General features: G+C 37.3%; 1 protein-coding gene across 2 annotated transcripts in view; it reads left to right on the top strand.

Moving 5' to 3' along the window:
- Positions 1 to 1037: 1037 nt before the first annotated feature.
- The window catches only part of myom3 (myomesin 3), a 73565-nt gene continuing 60297 nt past the window's right edge, over positions 1038 to 14305 (top strand). Inside the window, exons 1-2 of one of the 2 annotated variants that reach the window (XM_051865339.1) lie at positions 1038 to 1180; positions 7121 to 7247. In XM_051865339.1, coding sequence (XP_051721299.1) covers positions 7141 to 7247 — 107 coding nt within the window. In that variant the 5' untranslated portion in view covers positions 1038 to 1180; positions 7121 to 7140. Of the gene's footprint in view, positions 1181 to 6410; positions 7248 to 14305 lie in introns of those variants that run through there. The other variant, XM_051865338.1, reaches the window with a different exon arrangement.

The following is a 14305-nucleotide window of genomic DNA, read 5'->3' as shown; positions in this document are numbered from 1 at the left end:
TTCAATGCTGGATTTGCACAAAAGATTAACATGACGGCACATGCTAGTCGATGAGTTGAATCCACTCTACAGCAACTACATAAATTTATCCACTAACCATTCAGAAACGTCCCGTTTCATTCTAAAAGTTGTAACTTCTTCCTGAGTCTCTCCATCAGTGTTGACTCCGGTTTGAACAATGTAAGGCTGAACACCGTTACTGACAATCCTCATTTTGGCTGCGTGAGATTCTCCAGCTTTGTTGTTGTTGAGCAACCAAAGCACGAGTTGTTAAAGCTCCGCCCTCTTCTGGAATGGGGGCCGGGAGCAGCAGCTCATTTGCATTTAAAGGGACACACACAAAAAAATTTACTCACACCCAAATAGGGGCAAATTTGACAAGCTCTAATAAATGATCTGTGGGGTATTTTGAGCTGAAACTTCACAGACACATTCTGGGGACACCAGAGACTTATATTACATCTTGTAAAAGGGGCATTATAGGTCACATTTAAGGCGTTCCACAACACATTTTCCATGTTACAGAGTTTAAATGAGGGTTTCTAGAGGAAAATGTTATGCTTCAGATGTTGATCCTTCAATTATTTGGAGATGTTTCATGGTATGTTGAGATCTTTGATCTTGAGCACAGTTTGAGACAGTATTGAGATCTTATGGATTTGTGGTAACTGTATTGTTTGTAGTCATTTTGAAATCAAGAGATGATGTGAGTGCAGACAATGTGAGTGTCATCTGATCGCTTCTGGGTTTAATGGAGATCTGAGCATGAGAGATCTCGCTGAGATCTTGATGCATTGTTTCCATAGATCTCTTTTCCCACAGCTCCTCTATCCCACAATGCACTGTCCCATTGTGTCATTCCAGGTTTTCTGTCTTTTAATCTCACTGTAAGTCTATCTGGATGCTTTGAATTGATCTGTGGTCTTGCTGTCGGTCTATATTTACCACCTTGAGGAGGAGGAGTGAGTGCGTGTGCTGCTGGAGGTCATCCTCACCCGCAGAGACCGTGAGACTGTGAGGCCAGAGGAGAAGCTGAGAGAATTAAAGAAGGTGAGACAGCAGAAAACAATAAGGAGAGTTTAACAGAGCGCCAACGGAAGAGGGTGAGACAGGTGAAGGTCGAGGAGGAGGAGAGACGGAGACGCGTCGTCCTGCTGATCATCTTAAGGGCCTGTAGAACGTGAGTGGATTTACAACTTCCTGTTTTGCAAAAAAAATCTGTTTGCAATTTTCTTGTGCTCTTCAAGAGGCTCTGCTCTAGTATGTACTTGAAGAAGTTTATTAGCTTTTAAATCGGTGGTTCTCAACGGGCGTCTGTTCTGAAAAATACTGCAAAATACTAATGATCAACTATTTTGCTGCAGATACTTTGGATAAAAGAGTCTGCCAAATACATGAATGTAATGTAATATATTTCACGTTTGACTTTAAAGGCATTTTTCTTTTCTTTTCTACAATGATATTATGTTGGGTTTCCAATTGATGTCCAATGTAAAACCTGGATCCTGAAGCAAAACTAGTCGAGAACCATTGATTTAAATGATAACCCATGTTTAATGTCACAGTAAAATGCTGATAAATGCACATTATTAATGCACAGAGTTGCTTACTATGTTGCTTAAAAGAATCTGTTGTTCTCAACCAGTGCATTACGGGTTTATTCTGATAAATATCGCAAAATACTAATAATCAAAAATTAAACTCTACAGTATTTTCCAGCAGATTCAATTGTCTCTTGGTAATTTGACTAATAATAATTCATTATTTGGCCCAGTGTTTGTTTCATGTGTTCAGCTGGTAAATTCATTTCCTAAACTAGTTTTCCTATTCAGTTCTTTTTATCTTCATTATTTTGCATGTTGTTTGTTTTAAAGAATTTTTAATAACAGGAATTTGTATTCCTGTAGCTCAAACAGTAAATCATCTATCTATCTATCTATCTATCTATCTATCTATCTATCTATCTATCGCAACCACCCAGAACAACCTAGCAACCACATAGCAACCACCCAGAACACCATGGCAACAGCATAGCAACAAAACAGAACACCCTAGCAACCGCATAGCAACCACCCAGAATACCCTAGCAACCAACCTGTGTACCCTAGCAACCACATAGCAACCCTAGCAACCACCCGAGTACCCTAGCAACCGCATAGCAACACCCTAGCAACCACCCAGAATACCCTAGCAACAGCAAAGGGCAACACCCTAGCAACCACCCTGAGTACCCTAGCAACCACATAGCAACACCCTCGCAACCACCCAGAGTTCCCTAGCAACCGCATAGCAACTACCCGAGTACCCTAGCAACCGCATAGCAACACCCTAGCAACACCCTAGCAACCGCATATCATTTCTTATCTATCTATCTATATATCTATCGCTCTATCGCAATCACACAGAACACCCTAGCAACCACATAGCAACCACCCAGAACACCATGGCAACAGCATAGCAAACAAAGAGAACACCCTAGCAACCGCATAGCAACCACCCAGAATACCCTAGCAACCAACCTGCGTACCCTAGCAACCGCATAGCAACACCCTAGCAACCACCTGAGTGCCCTAGCAACTGCATAGCAATACCCTAGCAACCACCCAGAATACCCTAGCAACCGCAAAGGGCAACCCCCTAGCAACCACCCCGATTACCCTAGCAACCGCATAGCAACACCCTCGCAATGACCCCGAGTACCCTAGCAACTGCATAGCAACCACCCCGAGTACCTTAGCAACCGCATAGCAACACCCTAGCAACCACCCCGAGTACCTTAGCAACCATATAGCAAGACCTTAGCAACCACCCCTAGACGCCTGCCTTTACACGCACATGAACTTCAATGACATCCCATTCTTAATCCGTAGGGTTTAATATGGAGTTGGCCCACCCTTTGCAGCTATAACAGCCTCAACTCTTCTAGAAAGGCTTTCCACAAGGTTTAGGAGTGTGTTTATGGGAATTTTTGACCATTCTTCTAGAAGCGCATTTGTGAGGTCAGGCAGTGATGTTGGAGAGAAGGCCTGGCTCACAGTCTCCGCTCTAATTCATCCCAAAGGTATTCAGTCGGGTTGAGGTCAGGACTCTGTGCAGGCCAGTCAAATTCCTCCACACCAAACTCGCTCATCCATGTCTTTATGGACCTTGCTTTGTGCACTGGTGCGCAGTCATGTTGGAACAGGAAGGGGCCATCCCCAAACTGTTCCCACAAAGTTGGGAGCATGAAATTGTCCAAAATATCTTGGTATGCTGAAGCATTAAGAGTTCCTTTCACTGGAACTAAGGGGCCAAGCCCAACCCCTGAAAAAAAACCCCACACCATAATGCCCCCTCCACCACACTTTACACTTGGCACAATGCAGTCAGGCAAGTACCGTTCTTCAGGCAACCGCCAAACCCAGACTCATCCATCAGATTGCCAGACAGAGAAGCGTGATTCGTCACTCCAGAGAACATGTCTCCACTGCTCTAGAGTCCAGTGGCGGCGTGCTTTACACCACTGCATCCGATGCTTTGCATTGCACTTGATGATGTAAGGCTTGGATGCAGCTGCTCGGCCATGGAAACCCATTCCATGAAGCTCTCTATACGCACTGTTCTTGAGCTAATCTGAAGGCCACACAAAGTTTGGAGGTCTGTAGCTATTAACTCTGCAGAAAGTTGGCGATTTCTGCTCACTGTGCGCCTCAGCATGCGCTGACCCCGCTCTGTGATTTTACGTGGCCTACCACTTCGTGGCTGAGTTGCTGTTGTTCCCAAATGCGTCCACTTTGTTATGATACCACTAACAGTTGAGCATGGAATATTTAGTAGTGAGGAAATTTCACGAATGGACTTATTGCACAGGTGGCAACCTATCACGGTACCACGCTTGAATTCACTGAGCTCCTGAGAGCGACTCATTCTTTCACAAATGTTTGTAGAAGCAGTCTGCATGTCTAGGTGTTTGATTTTATACACTTGTGGCCATGGAAGTGATTGGAACACCTGAAATCAATGATTTGGAGGGGTGTCCCAATACTTTTGGCAATATAGTTGCCAAATATAGTTACAGGTAGTTTATAAAATCTGGCTTTTAAACTAGTAAACTAGTAAACTAAAACTAGTAACAAGTAAACTAAAACTAGTAAACTACTTTTAAAACTACTTCAAACTTTCTGGCTAGGCTTTTTCAAGCCAACTTAAAGTTTGTCTACAAACTTTTTTATCTAGTTGCACTTTGTTATTTACCAATAGCCTTGTGGGTAGCACTGACATATAGCGCCGTTTCGCTTCGGGCATCCCGAGTTCGAGTCCCGACTTGTAGACCTTTCCCAATCCCGCCCCCCTCTCTCTCTCCAACTTCGCTTCCTTTCATAATAAAGGCAAAAATAAATCTTAAAAAACTAAATATATCAAAAACACAGAGGCCATTGTTTATTTATGTATTTTGTATTGTGACGTTATTTTCATGTAAGTTAAGCACTTTTTACTCCCAAATTTGTATTACTGTGATGCAAAAAAGAAATAAAGTAAAATGAAATATAAAATAATGTTCATCAATTGTTCTAACAAACCATTTATCTCTTGACTTAATTGGGTCAGGAAGCGACCATCCGCACCACTCACATTTTGCTCATAAATTGCAGAAATCTAATTAACGTTTAGTCGTGCATCTTTGCATTCCCGTTTCTCAAACAGCTGTGGTTTCGGCATTGTAAACCAAGCGCAAGGAAGATTAAAAAAAATTCTGCCATTTGGAGTTTATAGAGTTATTTCTCATAAGCCCGTTCATCCATCGCCTCCAAAGAGTTTTTTTTCCCACTAGTCTGTTTTCATTATGAGAGACGTTGCCCTATATGCGATCTCTCTCTGGAGGGGCGACGGGTTGCTGTTCGGTTGATGACAGATCAATTTTAATATGCTGCAAAGTGACCTTTTGTACCCAGTGTTCAAACAAAGTCCTGATACGGGCACTGCCAGGATCTGGTTTAAGAGGAAACGTCTGGGACAGGAGCCGCTGTCATTCAGAGAGAGCCTTTGCCTCAGATTTAATCTGGTTAAACCTGAGGGGAAACGCATTTCTCCGTCTATGATGGTAACGCAGGTGGTTGTTGCAACTTTCGGGTAAATGAAGCCATCCTTCAAACGCGGCCTGATTCTGTTAGGTTGGGCGAGGGGCTGATTTATGACTGCGGGACTCTCGTGGGCTGCATTGAGCCTTACAACTAATGAATTATTATTCTCACAATAGCTCACAAAGGGACTTTTACCAGGATTTTGACACAATGGATGTCCCTCTTCTCCTTTCAGCTCTTACCTGATGTGGGGATTGGGTGAAACTCATGAAAACAGGTCACATTTCACCCCAAACATTTTAAATTTTCTATTTTGCATTTAAAAGATTGTTACATCACTTCATTTTGGTTAGACTTCATTTTGATGGTCCACTTTAGACATTCTACTAACTATAAGTAACTTTGCAGCTACATGTCAACTAACTCTCATTAATTTGCAATTACATGTCAGCTAATTCTCATTAGAGTATTAGTAGACTGTTAGGTTAGGGTTCGGGTTAGTAGAGTAACTTACTGCTTTGGCGGATTGAATTTTATATATTTTTTTCAATTGTAGTCTTTTAAAAAGGCATCTGAAATAAATAAACAAAATGCAATGTATTGTTGTCAAAAATATTGATTTTTTGATACACAACAATACTGAAATATCTGGAATGCTTCCAATACTCATTTTCCACAGAATAGATACACAATACCAGCTGCTCTTTCTCTCTCTCTCATCTCTCCTACAGCGAGTCGACACACAAACCCTCCTCCCCTCACTCACTCGTTTCATTTGCTCCAGATGAATATTGTTGGTGTTACAGGGCTTGAATTTCGGCTTGGGATTGCGCATATTGCGCATTATTTTAGTCATTTTGGCAGATTTTGTGCTTGCACCCAAAGTGCACCACATAAAGCCACCTCTCAGTACTAAATTGAGTCCTTTTTCGCTGCTTATCATGCTTAAACAGTCAAATGCACACAAATGCCGGTCTTGGTGAGTATTCACGTAAACACAATGAGTTATGTTTTAAGTGAACATAAACATTTGAGAAAGAAAAAGTATGTGTAACAGTATAATGGATCCGTGCGTCAGGTCTTAAAGTGACAGCAGCCTAACATACCTGCTGCCAAATTATGAGATGATATTATTAAATATATCTATATGGCAGTTATATATATACATATTTTTATATTTATATTAATTTTTGTTTGCTATTATTTATATTTTTTATTTCTTGTTTGTATCACAAAAATAAATTTGTGAGTAAAAAAAACGTGCTTAACTTTCATGAAAATAATGTCATAATGCAATATATCTAAACATAAATAAGTAAATAAATAATGGCCTTTTAGTATAATTGGTAATGATATACTATTATAGTTTTTAATTTTTTTTTAATTAGTTTTTATTTTTATATTTTCTCTTTTCGTTTTAACTGTAAAGATTTAGAAATTTTCAGTTTTGTTTTCGTTTTTTTTTTTGTCATTTTTATTATTTTTTTTAAATATCTTCATAGTTTTTATCAAGTTTATTTAGTTAATCAATTTAAACTAAACACATATGAGAAATGTTGCCTTGGCAACTAGCTGAGTTTTTTTTTTTTTTTTCAGTTAATGTTTATTTTAGTTCAAGTAATGATAATGTGTTTTTTTTTATGGTTTTAGTTTTTGTTGTAGTTAACAATAATAACCCTGAATGGCCCCAAAACAGGCTTCATTTTTATGCAAAATACAACATATAAAAACATATAAAACATTTTTATTTTGGGGTGAAACTGACATGAGATTTAATCTTTTATTGTGTTGGCATTGGCGAGTTCACATATAGAGTGAATTCTGAGACGGTAATATGTCGCATAAGCCCTTTATATTGCTGATTAAATATGATTTTAGTTTTTCTGTTTTTCTGGAGTGGGGATGGAAATGGGCCGTGACTTCCCATGTACCGTCACTGGGCCGTGTCTGGTGTTGTGGATATGACAGATCGCTATCTGCCGATGTGCAACGGACTAGTGTGATTCTTTCTCTAAGTGCTTCTGTCCTTTTGACAGCTGTGTCGTTCTGCTCTGATGCAGGTGCTGCTGAGAGCTTCGCCATGGCAACCAAAATAGTAACACAGCGTTGCCAGGAAGAGCAGATGGACCAGATGTCTCACAGCATGGAGATGTCCTCCCTGATCAAGAAGAGAAAGTTCAAATCCAGGTAGAGCCACACTGACCCTCAAAGCACGCCATGAACATTCCCCCACGTCACGCCACTGGATGCCACTGCATTCACACGCTTCCCAACTTTAGGAAACAAGTGTAAATCACCAGCCGAATTACCAGTATTAATTAGTGAATCTCATTGACACTCACTCAGTCTGGTGTCCTTTCAGAGAGCAGCTGTGTAAACATATGAGGTCTTATCGGCTCCACTTCAGCTCTTCTAATGGGACGGCTGTCTTGAAATGAAGAGTTCAGCAAAACATGAACATGTTTTCATCATTTACTCATATTTACTTACATAAAACCCGAAAGATTTATCGTTTTAAAATAATACATAAAAAGATAATAAGCTAAATGTGTGAGCTGCTTTTTTTCCATACAGTAAAAGTGCACTCAAAATATTAAGGCCCTGAATTTAAGATTTTTGTATTTGAATTGCCTATAAAATTTCAATCCATTTGGATGGTTTTAACATAAACTAATAACTTAATGTGATGCATATTTGTCAGTCAAACATGAACAAAACAGGTACGTTTTCTGTAATATTACTAATTACTAAACTGAATAAAAACACAATAACCAGGTTCATATGTTTATCATAAATCCGTTTTATTTCAATAATTTAACTAACTGAATATTACTTGTTCCACAGTTAGTCACATTGTAAAAAATAAAAATAAAATGTACGTAAAACAAAAACAGATAATGTACTGGCAGAAAATTACAAGGACATTATCCAGTAATTTTACAAACATTTCCATTAACCCTAAAACACAACGCAATAAAGTTCAAAATTCAAAATACAGGTAAAATACCTGTAAAAAATAAATACAGAAAATTCCATTAAATTAATACAGTACATTGTGCCCTATTTTTATTGAAATATTGCATATTTGAACCATGTTCATACCTTTTAACTGAATCATTCTTGTATGACTGAAAAAATACAAGAATGTATGACTGACAAATATGCATCACATTAAAGTTTATTAGTTTAAAAATGTGTGATCTAAATGGATGGAAATTTTATATAAAGTTCAAAAACATAAATCTTAAATTTATTCCTAAATATTTTTTGAGTGTGGCTTGAGTATATGTTTATATTCAGTGCCGGATTCAAAACACCTCGATGGAGCAAAATTAGCAACAACGTCATCATAGTAAGTGGACATGGCAATAGTGGTTATATTCCATGAAAAAACTGTGTGAGGAGGAACAGACCAATGTTGCCAAGTCCACGGTTTTCCCGCGGAATTGGGCTACTTTAACACTGTTGCCGTGGGTTGTTTTTTATCCATGTCCGCGGGTTGAAGTGACCCCAAATAACATGATATTTAGCCACTGGAATGCGAATTTTACCAAGGGAACCTCACCAAAAACGCGGATTTTACCTCCCAGAATTCAATTTTTACCGGAGGACCTCCCGAAATGCGATTGGGCTAGCAAAAAACTATTGACATAGACCTCATGTTTAATATGATAGTTTTGTCCTTAAATATACTATAATACAACATATTGTTAGTCTCGAGAGTATTTATATTAGCCAATAAATATGTGGATTTGCAATCAGTTTTAGAATGTCTTGGTGGACTAGTGGCAGAATTTTTGTTCAGCATGCCAGACGTTCTGGGTTCTAATCCGCCCTTGTGTTATTTATTTTATTTTTTTCTCATTAAAACCAAAGATGTTCATCAGTGATTGTATATCAAGAGCAGAGACACGTTTATGTGCATTTTGTTTTGTGATTTTACCGGAACGAATAGAGTCTCTGGCCGCAACAGCGTTAAGCGATAGATTGAAGCACTCGTCCGTGTGAAGACTGTGAACGAGCGCCAAGAGAACACTGTTGCGCCACTGATAACAGCGGCAACGAGCACTCAACATGATTTCAAAAACAACACATCGCAGCGATAGATCGCCTGTTATTTAACACAAACGAACGAATTGCTAATTTTTAATTGCACTTTGCATGCACGTTTTCAGGCAACGAAATCGCTGTTGTCGTGTAAATGAACAGCCAAAACACATAAAAAGTTTTCCGTTTTTAGTTGAAAATGGTGTCGTGTAAACGGCCCCTTAGTCATTATGATATTCAAATGACAATGTGACAAATCATATTGCTGTAAATTTGAATATGCAATCACAAATCAGTGCAGTAATGATTTAAATTTGGGTCTTTTCTTCACACAAAACTATCATATGGCTTCAAAAGACAATGCACTGTATGGTACGTTTTTGTAGCTAGATAGTTTTGTTGCATGGAAAATAAAAGCTCAGACATTCATAGAAGTAAGAAAATAATGTGGAGATAACATGACATCAGGTCCTCAAATGTTTGGGTCACCTGCTTCTTTAATTAATAACAATGATTCATTACTGTGCCACATGTTTGGGATCATGTGTGTGATTGTCTGTGGAGATTACATGACAATTACTGATGGGGAAGGCAACTGTGCTTCACCCTGACATGTGCTGGAGTTATTCTGAGCTCACTGAGGCATCGCAGCCATGGCAAACTCCCAGGTGTACACTAGTGTTGTTGGAGGCCAGATTTATAACAATAGACACACACACACAAGCTCTTTTCCAAAACCTCCTGGGGTGAAACCCGTCGAGGACATGAATGGTTGCATTTGTTTGTACCTTGCACTACAGTTTATTGTGTTAAAAAATGCACATTAATACAGTATAAGAGAACTAAATTTTGGGGTCAAATATGACCTGGACTGATGATTTCATAAGATTCCTACAGTGAGCATTTAAAGTGGCACTCCTGAAGATGCCTTGTTTTGGCCAAATTTGCATTTACGTGACTTAGAAAAGAAGAACACAAGCAATTCTTGCCAGGTTTATTAGGCAAACTCAACTGCAGCAATCATGTTTCTTTTATGGTGAATACAATACCTAAATGCATTGCAACATACAGTAAAATAATGTTTATGAAGGCATCTTAGCAACATAACTATTAACATCGATTGTGAGATAAGTAGATATTTGGATGCGTCACACAGGCTGTTATCTGATAAGAAAGCTTTATTTACTGTTCACGCAATAGTATAATACTGTTGCCCAAAGCTTGTTTCAGTTACTTTAACTTCTCTTCTGGCTTATTTGACAGTCAAAGTGAACCGCAACAGTGTTTGTGTGCTAAATTAATCGCACGCATTGGCTATTCTTCACTGAAGCTCATATTACACAATTACTTGATATAACTTCCTTCTTATCTTTTGTTGGCCTGTCAGGGGGCATTTTAGATCCGCAAACATACAGATGAACTTCTGCTTTAGTCATTGTGTCAATCACATGTGTTCCTCTGGTCATTTAATAATGCAGCTGAAATTGAGAGTCACTGTCTAAATAGACACTGATCCACTTTCCATTGTGTCCCATTGGATTGACTGACTGACTGCCTTGAATCCTGTTGGAACAATCATTTTTACGAGATGAGCGTGTTGTAAATACCAGTGAGAAACGCTGGATTTTCTTTGAGCTCCAGCTGTCCGTGTTGAAGCATGTTAATTAAAAAATCAAAGGCAAAGATCATATTTTGTTGTGATTTATGAATATTGATGTTGAACTTATACTGTTAATGAAGTGTAGGTATAAAACTTGAGAGAAAATATACTACTTATTTATCCAGAGAAATATGAAATTTGCCTAACGGGTTCACTTTATTTTGATTGAATGCACATCTTATAATGACAGTGATATCCTCTTGAAACAAAAATCACTCTAAAATAAAGCACAAATGTTCTGGTAGATCAAGCAAAAAAAAAAAAAAAAAAAGCCCTAAGCAAAATATGATTTGGTAAAAATTCTTGAAAATAACAAATATATTGGCCATTAAAAATATTAATGCACTTTTCTGACTATATGCGTAAATAGGATAATTAAAATGAAAATAATAATAATAAAAAAATAATAATAATTACTATTTTTGTGCAAAAACATTATTGCATTACTCATTAGTACAGTAGGTTTAATTTTTTGTTTAATTTATTTAATTATTTATTTTAATTATTTACCTTTTATTAGTAGTATATATTCAAATGTTTTGCTTGTTTCAACAGTAGTATACAGTAAAAAAAAAAAACAGTAATATTGTCAAATAATATTACAATTCAAAAGAAGTGTTTTCTATTGTAATAAATTGAATTATTAACTTAACAAATGAGAAATATGCCAAAAAATAAGATTTTTTTAATGTTTATTATGCTCACAAAGGGTGAATTTCTTTAATGAAAAATACAGTAAAAACCATAATATTGTGAAATATTATTACCATTTAAATAGCTTGTTTTTTATCTGAATATGTTTTAAAATGTAATTTACTCCTGTGATCAAATCTGAATTTTCAGCATCATTACTCCAGTCTTCAGTGTCACATGATCCTTCAGAAATCATTCTAATATGATGATTTGCTGCTCAAGAAACACTTTTTATTATTACTGTCACTTTTGATCAATTTAATGCTTCTTTGCTGAATAAACATATAAAAAAAAAAAACCTTACTGAGTAACATATAAATGTACAATGACAAACACATGCATAAGATGTGAAACTGCTTCATTAAAGTCTAATTCTAAAGGATGTGGACTGGTTCACACAAAACACCTGCTCCAGGCAAACAAAGTGAAAATCACCTTTAAACCGGTGTGAAGCAACGGTCTGAGCCGATGCACATGTGAATCAGCAGGTTACTCAACCTTCGGTTCAATGTAGATCTCATTTTGTCTTATAATCGGAGAGCTGTCTGTCTCTATCATCTGAATATGGAGCAAGCAGTGGAGAGCGAATCCAGGCTGTTAAGCAGGAGGGCTGATCTGAATTGATACAAAGGCTCCTGTGGGCGCTGATCCCCACTAAACCCTCGCAGGCGGCTGAAGAGAGTTACAAGCCTCTGAGAGATAAACGGCAAACGCAGATGTTTAATACTAGATGGAGCACGGCTGGCATTTACACCTGTATGGATTTACATTTGAATATAGAAAGTGAAAATATAGAAAGTATAATGACATTGGATAATGGTGTTGAGAATCAGGGCTTGAATTGCCAAAGTGCCCGCTCACTTTTTTTAGTGTCATTGGTTCAGGAAGTATTTTTCCATTCATTTTTCACATAGGGATTTTAAAAAGCATGAACCAACCAGCTACGAGGTGAATCACTACATTACAAAGTACAAACAAAAATGTGTTTGAAAATCGGACAAAAATACAAGACTGTGAACTTAACAGCTTTAATGAGGGGAAGAACTACAATCCCATTATCATTGCAATGGAGAAATATAAAACTTCATTTAAAGTAGTTAAATATATCTATATTTTAGGTTTATTGCATATATATATATATATATATATATATATACACACAAATATTTAATTGTCTTGACTGCATAGCGATACCGACTCGATTTCATCATCCGCGGTGCTTTATGTGAGTAGGCGGAGCTGAAGAACTCGGCACGGTTTGCTCACCACATTGATTGGTCGAATTTTCAGCACAGCATCATGGGTAATGTAGGTTTTCTTAATGATGGCTTCAACAGAATTATATACCATCGATTAACAACCTCGTATCACAATAGGTCTGTCTTTAAAAATTAATTAGTCATATATATATATATATATTCCTAACTTTGAATACGAGCAAAAGTAATGTGTTTGACTTAGCAAACGCTGCTAAACAGTCTTGAGGGTAACGCATTACAAGTAACTTGAGTTACATAATCAGATTACTTTTTTCAAGTAACAAGTTAAGTAACGCATTACTTTTAAATTTACAACAAAATATCAGTTACTTTTTCACATTTATTGATTGACAGCTCTCCTGTCCACATGTTGAGAGAAAATGTAAGTGCCTTCCATGATCCAATTCAATGATCCAGTTCTTTTGCAATCCAGAATGGCAGCAGATATGAAAGGTTTGTTTGAGCTGCGCCCTCTACTGTACAGGAATAAATATGCATCTCCATCAGCCTGAGGCTTATTCATTTTACTTTTGGTGTGAAAGGGTCTTTACATTTGCCAAAAATAGAACCTTTTTTTGTTGTTGTTATTAAAAATCAAACAAGCAAGCCCAGACCAGATAAGAAAAAGTAACATAAAAGTAACTTAAAACATTACTTTTCATAAAAAGTAACACAATTAGTTAATTTTTAGGGAGTAACGCAATATTGTAATGTATTACTTTTACAAGTAACTTTCCTCAACACTGCTGCTAAATAGAGTAGATTACATGAGTATGAGTATAATAGTGAAGAAAAGTATTTTGTTTGTAACAGATGCAGAGCTTTCTGTGCGACTGACAGAATGACAGACAGCACATCAGTGCAAACAGCTTTCTGTCAGAAACTGTTTCACTCCATCTGTCTCTTGCTTTTCTCTCCTCACCATCTCATGGTCTCAGTAATGCAGCTTTAAACACATTATGGCAGTTAAGTAGCTCAGTTCTAAGAGTATGTCACATATAATTTACTCATATGCGGATTGCATGAAATGAAAAAACAGTGCATGAAATATACTGTATCTGAAGGAAACATTTGTTGAAGTGTGAAGGATTTCATCAGTTCATAAAATATCATTTAAATATATAAATATATAATTCTATCTATCTATCTATCTGTCTGTCTGTCTGTCTGTCTGTCTATCTATCTATCTATCTATCTATCTATCTGTCTGTCTGTCTGTCTGTCTGTCTGTCTGTCTATCTATCTATCTGTCTGTCTGTCTGTCTGTCTGTCTGTCATCTATCTATCTATCTATCTATCTATCTATCTATCTATCTGTCTGTCTGTCTATCTATCTATCTATCTATCTATCTATCTATCTATCTATCTATCTATCTATCTATCTATATGTCTGTCTGTCTGTCTGTCTATCTGCCTATCTGCCTGTCTGTCTGTCTGTCTATCTATCTATCTATCTATCTATCTATCTATCTATCTATCTATCTATCTACCTGTCCGTCTGTCTATCTATCCGTCTGACTGTCTGTCTGTCTGTCATCTATCTATCTATCTATCTATCTATCTATCTATCTATCTATCTGTCTGTC

The sequence above is a fragment of the Ctenopharyngodon idella genome, chromosome 16, assembly GCF_019924925.1.
Source record: "Ctenopharyngodon idella isolate HZGC_01 chromosome 16, HZGC01, whole genome shotgun sequence".
NCBI lineage: Eukaryota > Metazoa > Chordata > Actinopteri > Cypriniformes > Xenocyprididae > Ctenopharyngodon > Ctenopharyngodon idella.
This window is presented reverse-complemented; position numbering and strand designations above follow the sequence as displayed.